The following is an 18,845-nucleotide window of genomic DNA, read 5'->3' on the forward strand; positions in this document are numbered from 1 at the left end:
TACACCCATTAAATATTTTTTTATATGCTTTATTTACTTTGAAAAATTGATTTAGTTCAATTTAATATTGGATGATGCAGATGATAAGCTCTCGAAAAGAGTCGGCTTTGGTTTCAAATCTTCAGGTTTGATATCTGTACCTTTAACAACCTTGAAAGAACCTGTACCAATAGACATGGTTTGACCTAAAATAATACATTCAGAAACACCTTCAACATTGTCTTTTTTCATGTAGAATGCTGCATCGAATAAATGATCAGTTGTCTTTTCAAAAGAAGCCAATTGTAAGACAGAGTCTCTCATTTTACTCAAACCGAATCTTGTAATACCCAAGACTTCACCCTTATATGTCATAACATCACCTAACAGTTGAATATGACGAGGATCGACACTCATACCGTGATTGCTCATAGTATAGTCAATTTCTCCAATGATACTTGATCTAGCAGCTTCAATACCTAATACGGAACTTACCTCTAGAACATGGTTAGTAACTGTCTTACTACCAATAACACCGTCTGTACACATGACTTCTCTCAAACCATAACCTTCAACAAGCAATTCCCTTTTACCATCGTCACGAATGTTGATAACCGCTCTAGCGATTTCTGGTAAACCTTTGACGACAATATGTGGTAAGGCACGACGTAATTGTTGCATACGATAGAAAACATCATTTTCACTTGGATCTTTAGCCGATGTTGAGATGGACTTACTTTTGGAACCTTCAGGGAAAACATTGACAATAACTTTATCATCACCAGCAATACTGACATCTGATGCTTGAATTTTGAGTTTTGGGGCCTTGGTAAGTGCAACAGCAATATCTTCAATAGTCAATTCTAATTGAAGCTTTTCAATTGTATTTAAATCAATACGAATTTGTAAGAATGATAAATTGTCCTTGTATACATCCTGGATGTAATATGCAACATCAGATAGCATTGTCTTTTCCACTCTACCTTTAACAACTCTAGCCGCTCTTTCATCATTGTTATTAACCAAGACAGCATTAATAATTGGAGTAGAAATAGTTTTAGAAGCATTAATAATTTCCTTAATACGAGGGACACCTAATGTAACGTTCATAGAAGCAACACCAGCAAAATGGAAAGTTTTCAATGTCATTTGAGTACCTGGTTCACCAATGGATTGTGCACCAATAGCACCAACAGCAGTACCTGGTTCCACTCTTGCCTTACGGTATTTAGATAAGGCAATTTCTAAAAATTTAAGCACAGCCTTTTCTGTTATCTTACATAACTGGTCTACAGAACTTCTTGAGACATCTGTAGCCCTTTCATCTGGATGGAGACTTTGCAATTCCTCACCTGGCTCACTTAGCAATTCTAATAAACCTCTGGATTTCCTCACATGCGCAAGGTGATCTGATTTAGATTGAATGTATGATCTCAAAGTCTTGTAGAAGTCTCTTTCGGCATCGAACTGATCGGCATATTCCAGCTTATCTAAGTCTTCCTTCATGACCTCATTACCCAAATTATCGTACCTAACTAATCTTTCTTCTAGTGGGTTCAACACTTCATTCGTCTTCTTCATCACTTGATATGGTAGCAATCCACGCTCGTTATTATTAAATGTAATATTCAATGCATGGTCCCATGATCTATTGAAATTAACTGGCTGTGCACTACCTTCCATTTCCATAGGATCTAAGCCATCACCACCATATGTAAATTGCACAATACCGTTCGAAGAAGTTCTCACAGTATTATCGTATTGACATGATAAATCTTCCAAGGATTTCATCAGTCTACGAGACATATAACCTGTTTCTGCAGTTTTAACAGCAGTATCGACTAAACCTTCACGACCGGAAATAGCATGGAATAAGAATTCCGGTGGAGTAAGACCTGAAAAGAAAGAGTTTCTAACAAAACCTTTGGATTGAGGTGTTTTAGAGTTTTTAGGGAAATGTGGTAAGGAACGATCTTGAAAACCATCTGGAACACGATTACCTGAAATAATTTGTTGACCGACGACAGCCACCATTTGGGAAACATTCAAAGTAGAACCTTTAGAACCACACGTTGCCATAATTAACGGAGCATTTAAGTTATCTAGTTCATTAATGCAAACATCACCGACTTCTTCTCTAACCTTCGATAGTAAACCACCAATTTTTGCTTCCAATGTCTCTTCTTCATTACAACCTGGTTGGGTCTCCAATTTACCCTTATTGTAGGAATCAATCAGATCGTCACACTTAGCATAAGCAATTTCAACAAGTTCTTCTTTCTTTATCTTCAAGTCATCCGCTGGTGTAACGTCACTAATGCCAATCGAGAAACCCCTGTTACCCAAAAATCTGGCACAAAGTTTAGACATTCTGTTCATAGCATTTGCAGCTTCTTGAGGACCGTAATCTCTCAAAATAGTATAGAAGACTGAATGCTTTTTACCATCCCCTAGAACAGACTTATCCATAACACCACTTAAAATGTTAGAACCTCTGATAATAACAAAACCGTCATTACGGGACATTTCATTCGGTAAGGATTTAGATTTTGGTGGGATATAAACTTTATTTTTAGCATCTAAGTTAATAACAACAGGAGATTTATGATTTGGCTTGATTAGTAAAGAAAAGAGCTGCTTACCTGTCCAGAGATAGTAAGGTTTCATAATAGCTGGTGGAGGAATGTCAAATTGTAGGTTACCATCAGACATCATGGATAATAGTTGAGTGAATGTTGCTCTATCAAAAAAAGAATCTTTATGTGAAATTAAGTAAGAGCCTGTAATAAAATCCTGGGTGGCTGCAATAATTGGTTCACCAGATTTTGGAGTCAGCAGATTATTTTTGACACCCATTAAGTTAATAGCTTCAGCTCGAGCTTCTTCTGTTTGTGGAACATGTAGATTCATTTCATCACCATCGAAATCCGCATTATAAGGTGTACAAACACATTCATTTAATCTGAATGTTCTCCAAGGACGAATTTTGGCATAATGCGACAAAATGGATAATCTATGCAGAGAAGGTTGTCTATTGAACAAAACGACATCACCATCTTCTAAATGTCTTTCAACAATATCTCCATATTGTAGATTTTTAGCCAATTTGAGACGATCACCATAACGCAAGTTTCTTCTTGCTTCTTCGTTTTTCTTTAGTAAATAATTTGCACCAGGATGTATATTAGGCCCATTCATGACCAACTCTTGTAATTTCTTTCTATTGTAACGAGTAACTTTCTCAGGATATGTTAAAACTTTTGCGACACGATCTGGAACTGCAACTTCATCAATAGAAAGATTCGGATCTGGAGAAATAACAGTTCTACCGGAGAAATCAACACGCTTACCAGATAAATTACCCCTGAATCTACCTTGCTTACCTTTTAGACGTTGACAGAAACCTCTGATTGGTTTTACTTTACCACCACCACTTGAAGCACCTGGTAGCATTGCAGGATTAACAGAGTCGGCGTTGATGTACATAGCTACAGTTAATTGTAAATAATCCCAATGTTCCATCATATTGTTAATAGATATACCTTTCTCAAGACCTGCTTTAATTAAGGAAGAGGTCCAGACAATTTCAGTAAGTTTGATAGTCAAATCATCTTCATTAGATGCTGGAGAATCCTGCATCATAACGGAAGGTCTAATACAGACAGGTGGTGCGGGCAAATATCTCCAAATATATGTTTCTGGCCTGCCTGATTTCACAGTAGAGTCTATACCTAGTAACTCACAATCTTCTGGTCTTACTTGTTTAAATAAGTTTAACGTTTTCAATGGATTTAAGTCATCGGTGCAACGTTTAACAAATCTTTCCAGCTCTGGGTGATGGGATAAGACTTCATTCCAGTCCCCAATCCAGTTATCCTTTTCAGGTGTTGATTTCTTACCGACCCAACGGAAAGTATCATGGATGATCTTTAATGATGCAGTGCCCGAGCCTGCAGCGGCTTTCTTAACAACACCGTTCAATGCACCACAATGTAGACATCTTCTTTGTTTTTTACATTGATCCATAACTTTCTTTAAAATACCCATTTTCTTTAAATTATCAATTCTACCGGAAGTTCTCAATTCATGCAAATATTTCTTTTTATCTTCATCCGACAATAGTACTGAGGAACAGTTCTTGCAAATTGCTTGTAATATTTGAATTGTAGCTTTGAAATAACCTACGTGGAAGACAGGTAAGGCTAATTTGATATGACCAAAATGACCATGACAGGATGCTAAATTACCATGACAAGTCTCACAAGTAAGACTTGAAGAGGAGACACCCATTCTTGGATCCAAAGCACCATTTTCCTTTTGTTTACGATTCTGCTCAAGATCAAATAGATCACGACTTGAGATTTCCACCTCTGATTGTGCTACAATATCGGATGCACTTAATGCACTGAATTCGATCCCACTAATCTTCTTTGGGGCTTCGCTAATTACTACTTCCTTCATTGTTCCAGTGGTGGAATTCTACTCCAAAGCAGCAGCAATCAACAAACAGTAGCAGCAAACAGCCTAATTACCTATTTTTCACTCTTCATAAAAGCTATTTATTGATCCTGCGATGAGTTAAATAATCTGAAAAATTTTCGTTCGTTTCGCGTGACCTTTGGAACAAATCCTCAATGATACATACGATTGATTGGTATTATAGGAGATTATCTATTCTAAGATTGTTATATAAGGTACGTGTTAGTATACGAGGCCACTATTCTGGCATATTACCTAGTATTGGACACCAATTAAGTAGTCCGCTAATTGCTCTACAATCTTGGTAGCTTCACCCGCTTGCACGGTTGGAGGGTAGTGGGCAATGATGATTGTTTGCTTGGTTCTCACGCAAACAACACCTTCCGCATCATGTCTACCGTAGATACTTCTGTCGTCGGCTCTGAGAAGCATAAATTTTTGGCCCTGAATGTGTAAACCGTTACTTTGTAAACCGGCAGCGTTATCGAACCCTTGGGCAATCTCCGCGATTTCGTTTGGTTGTAGTGCCATGCCTCCAGAGGTAGCCCAGGCAGCATCACCTGCTCTGGAGTAAATAACTGCTCTATCAACTTTATTGGTGGCTAACAAGTTGTCAGTGTATGCTATTTATAGAAATCAGGTCAACATGAAAACTATTTGTTAGTATCATCGAAACAAAGGGACACTTAATCATTTTCAATTTCAATGCAATTCTCACATACCTTGCCAAGACATTGTGGATTATATAATTTGTCTAATTGTTCAGTTCAGAAAGACTACCTATTACTTGCAATGCTATATAACCACGTTTTTGTTGTTTTTTCCTTTTTATTTCAGCTTTTGTCTGCAAACGAGCCCCGGTGTTGCCCGGATGTTACTAGTCGCCAAATCCGAAACTATTTGATGTTAAACTATATACAGCACCATATTTAGATATTATTTTGATCAATCTTCATCTTCATCATCACTTATCACAGGACCTTTTCTCCTCTTTGGCGAGTTTTCATCGTTTTCTTCTTCGATGACGACCTTGTTTGATCTCTTCATCTCTTTCAGTCTTTCAGCTCGTGCCTCGTCTTCATCGGAAAATTGGGCTTCCTCTTCCTCTTCGTCATCTTCTTCATCTGCACCGGATTCGAGCTCTACAGATTCATCTTCTTCATCGTCGTCAACTAGGAAATCATCCTCTTCGTATTCATCTTCTCTATGTGTTCTTTCATAACCTTGTGATGGTGTTTGTGAACGTCTATTGGAGTGACTAAATGCCCCAAGTTCAGGAGACTCTAATCTCTCTTGTTCCTTCATTTGTCTTCTTCTTCTTTCCCTTATTATCTGAGTCTGCTTCTTTTCTAATTCTCTCTTCTCTACCTCAGGATCTAAATTAACAATCATGGTACCTGGACCACTGTGTACCCTTTGATCCCTTCTGGCTATGGCTTTGCTTAGTCGCTGATGTATTTTGGAATTCGTGGAAGTAGGAATAAATATCAAGGTCTTATTAATTTGTCCCCCATCAACACATTGCATCAATTCCTGTTGATCATGTGAGACTGTTAAAAATGTATTATCCGTACCGTTAACTAAAATGTCTGTGTATTCAGCTCCTAATTTCAAAGAATATGAACCGTCTGACCATTGAACTATCTGGGCATTAGATTCCTTGAACACTCTTTGTTCTGCATCTCGTGAATATCTCCATCTAATCGTGTTTTCATCTATTAATCTATCCCCAAGTTGATCTTCAACGGAAGAAAAATTTGACGTTCTCTCTTTGACTTTGTTTTCAAAACTTGGAGGATCGAATGGCAATGGATCTATGCTTAGAAAAGCTGGAACCTTTGTATAATAAATTGTCTTATCATCTTCATTTTCCGGGAACGTTTTATATGGTACGACGTGTCTAACCAATTCAACATCAGCTTCCTTAAATAAAGCTTCTTCTTCATGGTCTGACATATCGCTCCCTTCCTCACCGTAGAACTTTCTGTTGTACATTGCCTCTTCCTCATCTATATACGAGGTTCTATGGCCTCCATAGGAGCCTTCGTCTTCTTCATCTTCTTGGTCGTCTTCTTCTTTTTGTTCATCATTATCATCCCCAAATAAATCGTCCATATCGTCAGGCTCACGTTGATCTTGTGCTACATTGTCAACTTCTTCATGCACATCCGGTTCTAAAGACTCTCTAATCACTGATTCAGACATCTTGTGCTCGTTTACTTCACCTAGCTAAATCACCGTTTTCAATATTGATGTGTTTTTTCAATACATCGACGCTTGCAAAATTTATATTGAAAAAAAAAAATAGAACTTTATTATAGAAATTTGATTATATACATAAGACAAGATAATAAAACCAGGGGAGACCCTACAATACACTTTTTTTTTGGCTTTTGGTGATCATAATAGCATGTCCATTCTTGAAAATACTTCAATTACACCGGCTATGACTTCCAGCTGTAATGTAAATTGCGGATTCTCATTGACTTCGTTTTCTACTTCCTTGTTCAAATTAACAGATATTCCCAATTCCGTATTTTTACTTAAATCAAAAGGATATTGTGCGAATTGTGCTAGAATTTCCTCAGCTCTGGAAATTGCACGATCTCTTTTCTCGTAATCTAAAGACGATAGAACATTTTCCAGCACATTGGCACCATATGAACAACACACCAATGCTACAATTCTAATATATTTAAATGATGTGGTTTCTGCAAAGTAGCTATTATAGTTGAGCTCCATATTTCTTGAAACCAACGCAGAAAGTATCCTACGCTTAATAGCTTCTTTGCAACTTGTATCTGTGACAGGATGAGTTGCCATATCAAATAGAAAGAAATTTTTCATTTCCGTTCTTAAGACACCTTTATCAACTAAACCTTTAGCTAAACGCTCTCTGACTTGTTTTAACTGGTAATTGATCTTCAATAAATTCCATGTCTCACCACTAAGCAAATCAATCCAGTTGGCAATAGTCAATGGTTCATCATTTTTCATTAATTGTAAAGCTTCGTCTAATAGTACTTCACCAGTTTTACTACCATCAATGACCTCCACTAATCTTTCAGACACATCAAATCTCTTTCTAGCAGAATCATCGAGGATACGGATCTTATTTCTTAAAGCTAGTTCTATCAAGATACAACCACGTAATGCGTATGAAATATTGTCGTTCCAAAATGATAGGTATCCTTCTCTATCTCTTAAACCCATTAATAATACTTCCTCCATCAGTGTTAACTTAGGGATGCTAACATTATCTCTAAGTTTTGCCTCTTCTGGGTCGTATGCAACTTTTCTATCTTGACTTTCACTTACATTTTCTGAGTCGTCAGCGTTCGAATCACTTCTGTTCTTTCTACGACGTTGTAATGTAGACATCCTAAATAAGAATATTCAACTTAATTAACGCAGCAATTGGTTAGTGTTATCCTCAGTAAGCGAATCTTGAGTTTCTTGATTAAAGGTGTCCTTTACATTTGAAGTATATCAAAATAAAAATACTTTTACCATGGCACATCGAAGCGTCTCGTGAAAGATGACCCCAAGTCTTTTGAACCGGTAATGGAATACTTTGATATATGGATATTGATGGTATATATATATATAGACCTGTAGCTAGTGTATGATTAATCATCGGCAATTATACGTTTTAGAGGCTCGATGTCTCCCTTGTAGTAATCTTTAACAAACACCAAAAAATATGGTGTCGCCGTATTACCCTCGGTAAAATTGAATACTTCTTCTTCATTGACTTCTGTAACTGTCTCATCGTTATATTTTCTCCAGATTCCGCTTCTTTCAGGATCTTTAATGTACACCCAGTAATGACCATAGCTTGCCTCCCCCCTATGTATGAAAACGGCAAATAACGAATAGCCAATGTCTCTAAATTCATCAAATTGGTGATCTATTTTATTTTCAATTAGATTTATCTCATCATAGATTTGTGACAATTCGCTGTCGATGTTACTAATGGCTTTTCTCAATTTTTCAATTATCTGCCCCCTATTTAGTACGCTTAGACCCTGTGATGTAACAGTGGCTTCATCTGATAAGAAATTGATAGTTTCCAAATAAGATTCCTTTCTAGATAGTCCTAATTCATTCCTATTCAATAATTCCACCTGTCTAGCTTTTAAGGTTTTCAACTTATTTCTCAATTCTTTGGTTTCATTTTTTTTCGTTTGTAGCAATTCATTGTCAAGCGCAGCATATCTATCCATATAAATTGTATTGCTGAAGGGTAATGGTTCTATTGATTTGAATGGCATGAATCTTTCTCTGTCGTAATAGACTCTCTGTATTTGAATTTGCAATATTTTTGGAAAGTTTGTAATTGAAACAGTTCTTTGAACATCACCATATTCGTCCATTTTCAAAAATTCACTTGCAAAAGATGATTCTAATGCATCATATATGTCTCGTGGGTGATCACTAATATTTACAAGGAGAGATGAAAATCCCTCATACTTAGTTCTTGTCTTTGAAATGTCAGATAAAGGAACAATTTCTTGTTTTGTCTTTCCATAGAATAACTCTTTGATTAAATCATATTGCTCAAAATCCTCATCCAGTTTAATTGGTTTGGAAGCACTTTCCATTTGATATAAGACATTTCCAATACATTCCGTAACATCCTGTTGTCTTCCCATTTCTAAGGCATTTTCAAGTTGATCAGAACTAATCTTAGCAGTCTTTGTGGATGTGTTAGTCATAACTTTATCTTCAGTGGCTACACTGATATCACTGGTAACTTCCTGAGCGTTATTCGTTGTATTTAAATTGTCGTTACTTAAATCCACCAAGTCGATATCACCTTCTTTGTCAAACGGTAAATCAACAGTAGTTCGCTCCACTTCCGAAGCTGCAAATTCAACCTCAATATTACTTGGCGCAAATGCCAGGTATGCAAGTTCGTGCTTTGGAGTGATGCATCTAGATTTACTGTAAATCATATCGTTAAACAGATCGCGAAGTTGATACATGAACTGTATTGATCTCTCAACTTCGTTCTCACTCACCTCTCTACCACCTATTCTTCTCTTATTACTTGTTTCATCAATTTCGTAATTAGATATAGAGCCTTTATAGTTCAGAATATACTCTCTTAAAGGTGCTATAGAAAAATAATATTGCAAAAGAGAATTTAGATAACAGGTATTACCAATATTATTCAGCCCGATAGGCCAATTTTCCGGTTGTAAAAGATTGGCATCAATCACTCCTGTCTCTAAAAAGTACGATATTAGCTTTGAATTTTTTTCAGAAGCTATTTTTGTCAAAGCAGCTTTTAAAATTAATAGCTGATCATACTCATTGAGGATTTTTTGGCCCCACCGTTGCTGAAATATCTTTATAACCAATTCATCTGTGGCATTTTCATTAACCTGTAAGAGAGAAAGTGCCTGTTGGAATGATAGACAATCTGGTCCATAATACGTTATGAAATCTGGGCATTGCTCCATAAGAAAATTGAAAAGCGTTATACTTCTGGTACGAATTGCGATAGTGTATAATGCTTTATCACAATCCATTTTAAGTCCTGGAGAATCATTTATTCTTATGGTATAAGCAGTTTGGACTATATCATCATCCACAGATTCATCAATGTCTAACAAGTTGTATGCATCCATGACATTTGGATAAGGCTCATGGTCAATAAAAAATTGCAGTTTTTTAGATCTCATGAGTTTTATCATGACTCTCATAGCACTCTTCAACTCAGTAAGACGTTGCATGTCGCCCCTACTAGCATTTTGTTCTTGCTTGTAGATTGAAAATAACAGTGAATCGTTTAAACTTTTGATGTCTACTGAAGTGGCATCCAACCCCAAAACCCGTAGAGAATTTTGTAGAACTTCTTGGCCCACAACATCTTGTTTGCCGCAATATGATATAAGTTGGTAAGAACCTTTGGTATTTGCAATGTAAGTTAAAGCATCAAAATAAATGCCCTTATTGTTAGTATCGATGTTGCATAAAGTCTCATAATTTTGGATAATATCTCTATCTGTGTAATAATACGAAGAGCTGAGATTGATGAAATGATAATTATTATCAAGTGGAGAAGCTGATGTATCATCTTGCTGTAACCTCCTTGCAGAGTCATTGAAAATTTGGAACAAGGCAGTTGTAGATGTGTGTGTATGCATTTTATTAAAAAAGCGGTATGACTTCTCATATTTTTGTATGTTTGCTTTTGATAATAATTTATTACTCAACTTACCCCAAAATGCCAATTGAAGACATTTTCTAGTGTAGGAATCTCTTAATTTCCTAATTTTCCAATCATTTTTATGATCAATTAAATCGGGGGGTTCGTATTCTAAACCTTGGTCATTAGCTTCTGGATTTTGAAAACTATTTTCTTGGAAGCCATATTTTGATACTAACCACTTGGAATCCATATGCGAATTCAAAGCTTTGTTAGTAGCATTTATTGTCTTGATAGGGTCTAAATCAGCTGATTTCCTATCTAGTGGTCCTTTAAAGACTCTGAATAGCGTACGAAAACAGTCCACTTGACTGGGGATAGTATCGCTGTTCAAACTGTCATATTGCTCACAGACCAGTTGGTACCTACTAGTTATATGTTCTGTCTTGAAACTCTCAATTTCCTCTTCACTACTAAATTCAGGTTTGAATATTTCAATAAGAATTAACTTATTTGTATCACTAGATACATAGGCAGCAAAATCTATAAGGTTTTCATCCGATTCATCAAATGTCAAAAGATCCTGTTTGTCAAATGGATGCAGTTCAGTAATTAAGTGGTAATGAGAGATACCAACATGTTTTTTCAAATGCTCAAGTTTTGTTCTCGTCTTTACGGTTACTTTCAAATGATAGATGGGCGTTTCAGCAACAGCATCGAATGAAGTTGGATTTTCCATATTTGAATCGATGAGTACACCAAAAAAGACGTTTATTCTATTATGATCGGGACAACTGATTGATTCATATTCATATTTTGTTTGCAATGTGATTTGATCAATGAAGGTACCAAGGTGATAGCTAGGTCTTAGCTCTTGTCTCCTTTTAGAATATGTCAGTGGAGATGATTTTAGTATACCTTTGAATTCACTTGATAGATCGGAGTCATTGATAAACGCCAAGTCATAAACTATATCATCGATAAGCCTATCAGGTGTTTTAAATGGTAAATTTAGCCCAACAGCTGGATATAGGAGCTGTTTTCCGTCATCGTTGGGTGGCAATGATTTCTCATCGGCTGTCGTGGAGGAGACAGATTGTTCATCTGAATCCCCAGCATGAGCCTCAATAGATTGTTCCGTATCTTGCTGAAGCATTATATCTTCAAAATGGTGATTGACTTCTCTGTTGTCAGATGTTTCCAAGGTTTCAGAATTATTTCCTTACTACAAAATAAATCTCACTCTAAAAACCTGATAGACCGAGAGGCATCACCACTTTCCAAAAACTATTCGAACAAATCGGTTAGGATATAAATGTTTTGATCAGTATATACATTATCGAGATCAGGTATTGAACCTGTTTACATAGTTACTTCCAAGTAATGTTTACTAAGGCAAAGTGAGGGCCAAATCATATTCTTTCTGCACTCCAAATGGCAATTTTACAAATACCCTTGATACCTTCGGTAATAACTTTATATGGCACTGCTCTCCTAGAGTCATGCTTGATAGCTGTGTCCAAATGTTCTAATTCTTGATCTCTGAATAACTTAATGGTATCAATTAGCGATTTGACCTCTTGTGGTGTTCCCTTTTTATTTTCTGGGCTACTGACATCTTCAAGATCGAATTGATTCGTGAGAACACGCAGTTGCGCATTGTAATGACCTCCAATCACGGTTTCTACGGCTTCTGTACATGCCATGGCAGCTTCTGGAGAAATCATAGCTGTACCCATCCCCATTGCAATGGCCCCCACTTTCCAAAATGGTGTCAATAAAGATGGTCTTACTCGATTCTTAATCTGTAAAGCGTTGAACGTGTTGTGATGATGGATTTCTTGATCACGCATGTGGTTCAAAGTTGGTCTTAGATGTGGATATTTCCTTGAAAGTACAAATATTTGACCCGCATATATGTAATTAGCACCCAATTCGCCAGCCTGGTCTACCCTTATCACTCTATCTAGGTATGCCCTCTGAGCTTCAGAAAGTTGTTCATATTTGGGAACTTTAGCTTCTGCATGTTTACCAGCTTTGACGGATTTGTTACCATTTTTAACTGTAGCTTTTAAGGGAGCTAAGACGGAGAATGGTCTTGAAAGTAGCTGTGATTGATTATACAAGGATGTTCTTAGCATAACTCGATTATATTAAAACTAGACAGAAACTAGCTATTGTATCCGTAAAAGTTCGAGAATTCTCTGTACTTTGTCTTGTTTGCAATTTTTCAATATGCACGGAGTATCTTAATGTTGATCGAAACCGCTACTTCGAAAAAAGACAAGGTGATGATGATTGCTTAATGTAAAGATGGATATAAAGACACCTCAAAGTAGGTGCAGTACTGATTGTTAGTATATGTAATTGACAAGGTGGGAGCAAGTGCAGTACACTTGATAAGTTAAGAACCTTGAGTGTTTCTGCAGACTATTGTCCGAAATCCGAGAACTTGCTTGGTGAAGGAAAAGTAGTTATATACAGTGTAAAAACGAGTTGTATTACCCTTTTGTGATCCGGTAGCTCTTAAAGGTAACAGTTATACTAAGACAATATTCAGTCGATGTTTTATGATCTTCTTTTTGTAGTAGAGTTTCAACACACTAAAATCTTGCCAAAACGTAAAATGGTGGAACAGCACACCGCTTAAATTACAGAACTTCCCTTTCAGACGTCTCAAGAATATAGAGATTCGAAGCCAGATGAAAATTTTCGCAGGATAGTGGTTATGTCTTCGTCGGCATTTCCACAATTATTCAAAACTAGTTTATGAGAACCTACTTAGTGATACCTATACGCTATAACTACTGCGTCATAACGTCTCACTGCGATGTACATACTTTACAAACAGTAACAACTTGCTAAATTGTTCGACAAATTTCAACAAGTACAAGTTAGTTCGATAATTTCACGTAGTCCCAGTTCTGACATGGTCCAATTGAGGGAAAAAAGAATATACGTTATTCATATTTACAAGGAGTTGGCTGAAGTTAAGGTAACTTGTTCGAAAATGCAAGTGTTTGGATTTGATTCAATGCCTCCCTAGGCTTATCTTTATTGATAACAAAAAGGCCCTGTAATTGAGCGGTGCTTACACTCGAAACTTCCAACTGCTTGAATGCTTTCAAAAACTCATTACATAACTCCAATTCATTTGGATAGAACTTGAGGAACATTTTCTCAACTTGAAACAATGTGGAATTACCTATGAAAGCTTTATAGTCAATTCTACCAGGCCTCATAATTGCAGGATCCAGCTTTTCAGGATGATTTGTGGTCATAAAAGTTATTGTCTCTTCTGAAGAAGTCACGCCATCCAGGGCATTTAAAAGTCCACTAAAAGTAACGCTAGTTGACATATACCCCGAATCGTCATTTTTAGCCATTCTATGCTTGAAAGCTGCATCAATATCTTCTAGTAATAAGATGCTCCTCTCAGGCATATTATTCATTAGGTGGTTTAACCGATCATCTGTCAAATGCTGCTCAGATAGATTCAGAATGCATATATTATAATCCAACTCACCGGCTAATGCTTGTATAAAACTTGTTTTACCTGATCCTGGCGGTCCATATAACAAATATCCCCTCCTATACGGTATGCCTCGTTCGAAGTACCATTTTCCGTTCTGAAGAAAGTCTTTAACATCATTTAAAATGTTTTCTTTGACACCCTTATCCAGTATTACAGATTGTAATGACCTTTTGGCCTTTGGCTGGCCAAACTTTCTCCATTCAGGGCCAAATGAAGTATATATTACAGTTTTTCCCTTATTTGTATTTAAAGCTAGTACTTTTGCCTCACTTAAAATTTCATCAAACAGGTGTCTGTCCCTATATAAGGTAGTCAATGTTACTGTTTCAAATGGAGAATTGTTTGTGATATCTATCATCCTACCAGACCTTTCCCTCTTGATAAGTATTATAGCTTTCTTATAAATAATCCAGTGGTTGCCTAACCCTGGAACCAAGGAGAATTTGGTCTGTATAGATCCATTGTCACGTTTGATATAGTTTGTGTTTACAGAAAGATGCTTTGAAAAACGTTTTGGATAGGTACTCATCCACGTTAAAAACCAACTGTAAGACTTATCCTTTGATATTATTTCCAAATCCACTATCATTTGATTGTAAAACAATTTGCTGAGTCTAATTGTTACAGATCTTGCGATGGCTAGACCTGATCCCAGTATCATTAATCCACCGCCAGCAGCGAAATATGGATTGTTATTAATCGAGTCATTTACCAATTGCTTCAGTTTGCTTTTCAGTGAAGCATCATTCAAATTTGGCACTTCCAGAAGAGTAGTTTGGTCTTGAGGTACTAGTGAGTTCTTCATGACCCTCACAACCTCAGAGCCATCGCTTCTTGACATTACTTATACTTTGTTCCTTTCTTATATTATTGTTTTTTCTTAAAACAACTCCGATAGCCATCTTATATCGTTATAAAATCTATCAGTTATATATGCGTATATTAGTACTTTATTCTATGGCAGATTTTCTAGGCTCGACCCAGCTTCACTGACTTCTCTCCAATTGGGAAACTTGTAAGGTAGCTTAGTGGGTGAGTATTCGGGATAGTAAGTTTCGATGGTTTTTAGGAGCTCATCGAAGAAGATTTTATATCCTAATGATGAAAAATGTAAACCATCTTCCAATAGATTTCTCCAATCTCCTTCATAACGTTGAAATGCATCATTTAGATTAACAAATGGGACATTTTCCTCGATAGAAAGTCTGACTAGTGCATTAGAGTATTCGGCGAAACTATCCAATGTACGAATGTAACCATTAGCGATTTCAAACATTCTATTCTCATTAGTTTTATCTTCCCAACGACTTTGATCAATCATCCCAGGCCCAATTATAATAGGTTTGATGCCTCTACCTTTCATCAGCTGCACCATCTGTCTAATATTTTCCACAAACTCAGATAAAGGAACTCTTTGATGGCCTCCTAGGCAAGAGTCATTGGCACCGAAGAATATGGTACCCATAACAATGCTGGACTCATTTTCTAGTACTTTTGGCAAGAGCTTCAGACACCATCTTGAATTATAACCTGAAAATCCTCTTACTAAGATATCTAACTTGCGTACATAAACGTTGGACAATAACGAGGCTATACCATCCTGCTTGGGGTTGAATGAAAACTCAGTTATAGAGTCACCAAACAAAAGGAACGTGTCGTTGTGGAATACACTCATTGATATTGTTACTACTTGAACTTACTTCTATAAACAGGTGAAAATTTTCACGTTCAAAGATGATTGTGCGTTTGCAAGTACGTTAAACAGGAATCATTCATACATATGTAAGAGTTAAAATGTACACGGAAAGATCTACAGTACAGAGACAACATAGTATACTTGCATTATTGAAGAAATTCAATAACTCCCTTGAAACGTCACATTTCTTCTAAGAAAAATGGCGTCAAACACAGCAGTCTCTCCACTCACAATACTAATGATCAAGGTTACAGTCCACTACATACTATCATACAGCAGGAGTGAAAACCATATACATCTTACCGGAAGCTGTCTTGTTAAAGCTTGCTCCAGACTTTAAACGATTTTTCGGTGATCTCGAGAATGCCTATTTTCGTCATAAAACGAAGAGATCAAAATTATTTTTAGCTTTCGAGCATTTGATAAGCAAGCGATCCATATAAACCCAAGGGCGTATAAGTGTTATTTTGAGACCTCAGTTGAAGTATAGTAAACTCTGTCGATGTCTGCCACTGCCAGCGTGAGTGTAGAGCCTTCATATCAGAAGGAACAATATCCAGACTGTACGAGATGTAAAAATCCGATAACAACAGGTCACGCATATGAATTAGGTTATGACAGGTGGCACACGCACTGCTTTTCCTGTTACAAATGTGAGAAGCCACTAAGTTGTGATTCTGATTTCCTTGTTTTGGGAACAGGAGCGCTGATCTGTTTTGATTGTTCAGATTCCTGCAAGAACTGTGGTAAGAAAATTGATGATTTAGCGATTATACTATCTTCCTCTAATGAAGCCTACTGCTCTGATTGTTTTATATGTTGCAAATGTAGCAAAAAGATAGAAGATTTGAAATATGCCAAGACGAAACGAGGTCTCTTTTGCTTAAGCTGTCATAAGAAGCTCCTAGCGAAGAGGAAATATTATGAAGAGAAACGAAGGAGATTAGAAAAGAATTTACCAGTTCTACCCAATAATCTAAACAATAATAGTGATACCAGCATTCCTTTAACGATACCAGATAGATCACCTGATCGACCAGCTTCTCCAACACAGAGCGTACAAAGTAACATCCCTGCCATCATTACATCTACTTCTGAAAGTATAGTTGCACAGTATCTCGATGATAGTAAGGGGGAAGAAGAAGAGGGAGAGAACGAAGAGGAAGAGGAAAGAGAAGGTGAGGAAGAAGAAGGAGAGGAAGAAGGACAAGCGAAAATAAATCATATCAGGAGCATTTCAATTGACGAAGTTCTGAATGCAACGTTACAGGATGAAGAAACTTCAAGTAAAACGCAAGATGATCCATTGCTACTTTCTCCACCACTTTCAAAGACGGAATATATGAATTATTCACCTCTTAGAAGCTCTCCTTTCAATGGCGGAGTTCTTCGTTCGCCAAACAGAAATGGGATGATCCTAAATTACAATGAAGAAGATTCCGGAAGCAGCGAAGACTCTGAATCTCAAGCTAGAATAAACTTTTCCAACAATAAATCTCTCTTCGATAGCCTACAACCATTCAAAAAAGACCAAACTTTGAAGTCGTTGAAAAAATCAACTTCATCTAATCAAATTGCAATTTCAGGTGATACACATTCAGGTTGGGGTGTTGTGCAATCAAGTTCCCAGGATATACGTTCACGAAGGATAGAATCAAAGGGTCAAAGCGATTCTACAATTTATACTATGTTAGACAAGGTACGGGGCCCTGAAAAACCTCAAGCTAATGTCTCTGCATTTCGTACTCCTCCGATTGACAGGATTGGCAGACACAGTAAAAATCCCAGTTGGACTAATTATTTTAACGAAGATATAGATGAGAAAAAGGTGATAAAAACCCAAGACCTTTTTGATAGATTAAGGAGGGACGTTGAAATTTTAGAGATAACCAAACAGGAACTATTGCAAGATATCAGTAAACTAAGACAGGAGAAAATCAGTGTAATTGAAGATTTGAAGACTTTAAAATCAGAAAGAGAATCAAGTCAATCCTCTAAAGGATGGAACAGCACTTCGATCGATGATCGACCTCAGTCACCTCAAAAAAACGCGCTAGTTACAAGTATCGCTAGACCTGCAACAAAACCTAAATTTTGGAAGTTTTTTTCCTCATCTTCATCATCGTCAGGATCGTCACCAACCCAACATGGTAATATTCTAAGCATATCTCAACCATCCCCTCTTTCTTTAAATTCAAACCCACTCTCGAATGGGAAGCGTAACTTGGAAATATCTGGCCCAATGATACAAAATCCTAATGAATTCAAAGATTTAAACCTTAAGGCAATCCAGCAACCATTGCTATCTGCTCCGACTACAAGTTCCGATGGCCAAGACCTATACAATTCCACGCTTGTTCAGCGATGCGTGTATGAAAATGCTGATATTCCAAAAATTATAACTACCTGCATAAATCACATCGAATCAGACGAAGAAAATTTGAGAGTTGAAGGTATTTATAGAAAATCAGGGTCTCAAATTACAATAGAACTTGTTGAAAGTCAAATGGCCTCTGACCAATTTGAAATCATCGATTTTAATGAGATTGATATTCATGCTATCACAAGCGTACTTAAACGTTACTTGAGAAAACTTCCTAATCCAGTATTCTGCTTTGATATTTATGATTCTATAATAGATGTGATTAGAGAAAATGATATGATCTCAAAATATCCAATTGGTAAGAGTAGTACTCAAAATATGGAGGATGGTGTCAAACTAATCAGGCGAGTACTAGAACGGTTACCACAAGAACATTTAAACCTTTTGCATTTATTATCACGCCATGTCAATTTGGTCAACAAGTATAGTGAATGGAATCTTATGCATATAAAAAATTCATCCCTTGTCTTCGCGCCAGGCCTCATTAGAGATCTTACGGGAGAAAAAGATATTATAGACATGAAAGAAAGAAATTACGTCGTAGCATTCATATTCGAAAATTATAAAAGACTCTTTCAGTAAAATGAGTATATATATATGACAATTATATCAATAG

General features: G+C 36.7%; 9 protein-coding genes across 9 annotated transcripts; 1 reads left to right on the forward strand and 8 right to left on the reverse strand.

The window, feature by feature from the left end:
- Nucleotides 1–51: 51 nt before the first annotated feature.
- On the reverse strand, nt 52–4,440 carry RPO31 (DNA-directed RNA polymerase III core subunit RPO31; the record flags this gene model as incomplete). The annotated part of the gene is made up of 1 exon (XM_003957236.1): nt 52–4,440. One exon carries the CDS (start codon nt 4,438–4,440, stop codon nt 52–54), a length of 4,389 nt encoding a protein of 1,462 aa, XP_003957285.1.
- A 273-nt stretch (nt 4,441–4,713) lies between these two features.
- On the reverse strand, nt 4,714–5,193 carry PFY1 (profilin; the record flags this gene model as incomplete). The annotated part of the gene is made up of 2 exons (XM_003957237.1): nt 4,714–5,081; nt 5,181–5,193. The coding sequence occupies 2 exons, from the start codon at nt 5,191–5,193 to the stop codon at nt 4,714–4,716; spliced, it is 381 nt and encodes a 126-aa protein (XP_003957286.1).
- Nucleotides 5,194–5,403: 210 nt separating this feature from the next.
- LEO1 (Paf1-complex subunit LEO1) lies at nt 5,404–6,663 on the reverse strand (the record flags this gene model as incomplete). The annotated part of the gene is made up of 1 exon (XM_003957238.1): nt 5,404–6,663. One exon carries the CDS (start codon nt 6,661–6,663, stop codon nt 5,404–5,406), a length of 1,260 nt encoding a protein of 419 aa, XP_003957287.1.
- Nucleotides 6,664–6,858: 195 nt separating this feature from the next.
- VPS74 (Vps74p) lies at nt 6,859–7,839 on the reverse strand (the record flags this gene model as incomplete). Its single annotated transcript, XM_003957239.1, has 1 exon — nt 6,859–7,839. The coding sequence occupies one exon, from the start codon at nt 7,837–7,839 to the stop codon at nt 6,859–6,861; it is 981 nt and encodes a 326-aa protein (XP_003957288.1).
- A 248-nt stretch (nt 7,840–8,087) lies between these two features.
- UBP2 (ubiquitin-specific protease UBP2) lies at nt 8,088–11,771 on the reverse strand (the record flags this gene model as incomplete). Its single annotated transcript, XM_003957240.1, has 1 exon — nt 8,088–11,771. The coding sequence occupies one exon, from the start codon at nt 11,769–11,771 to the stop codon at nt 8,088–8,090; it is 3,684 nt and encodes a 1,227-aa protein (XP_003957289.1).
- Nucleotides 11,772–12,027: 256 nt separating this feature from the next.
- On the reverse strand, nt 12,028–12,756 carry CAT5 (putative monooxygenase CAT5; the record flags this gene model as incomplete). The annotated part of the gene is made up of 1 exon (XM_003957241.1): nt 12,028–12,756. One exon carries the CDS (start codon nt 12,754–12,756, stop codon nt 12,028–12,030), a length of 729 nt encoding a protein of 242 aa, XP_003957290.1.
- Nucleotides 12,757–13,605: 849 nt separating this feature from the next.
- BCS1 (bifunctional AAA family ATPase chaperone/translocase BCS1) lies at nt 13,606–14,991 on the reverse strand (the record flags this gene model as incomplete). Its single annotated transcript, XM_003957242.1, has 1 exon — nt 13,606–14,991. The coding sequence occupies one exon, from the start codon at nt 14,989–14,991 to the stop codon at nt 13,606–13,608; it is 1,386 nt and encodes a 461-aa protein (XP_003957291.1).
- A 114-nt stretch (nt 14,992–15,105) lies between these two features.
- IAH1 (isoamyl acetate-hydrolyzing esterase) lies at nt 15,106–15,825 on the reverse strand (the record flags this gene model as incomplete). Its single annotated transcript, XM_003957243.1, has 1 exon — nt 15,106–15,825. The coding sequence occupies one exon, from the start codon at nt 15,823–15,825 to the stop codon at nt 15,106–15,108; it is 720 nt and encodes a 239-aa protein (XP_003957292.1).
- Nucleotides 15,826–16,348: 523 nt separating this feature from the next.
- On the forward strand, nt 16,349–18,811 carry RGA1 (GTPase-activating protein RGA1; the record flags this gene model as incomplete). The annotated part of the gene is made up of 1 exon (XM_003957244.1): nt 16,349–18,811. One exon carries the CDS (start codon nt 16,349–16,351, stop codon nt 18,809–18,811), a length of 2,463 nt encoding a protein of 820 aa, XP_003957293.1.
- Between the last annotated feature and the right edge of the window lie 34 nt (nt 18,812–18,845).

Source organism: Kazachstania africana, chromosome 4, assembly GCF_000304475.1.
Source record: "Kazachstania africana CBS 2517 chromosome 4, complete genome".
NCBI classification, from domain to species: Eukaryota; Fungi; Ascomycota; class Saccharomycetes; order Saccharomycetales; family Saccharomycetaceae; genus Kazachstania; species Kazachstania africana.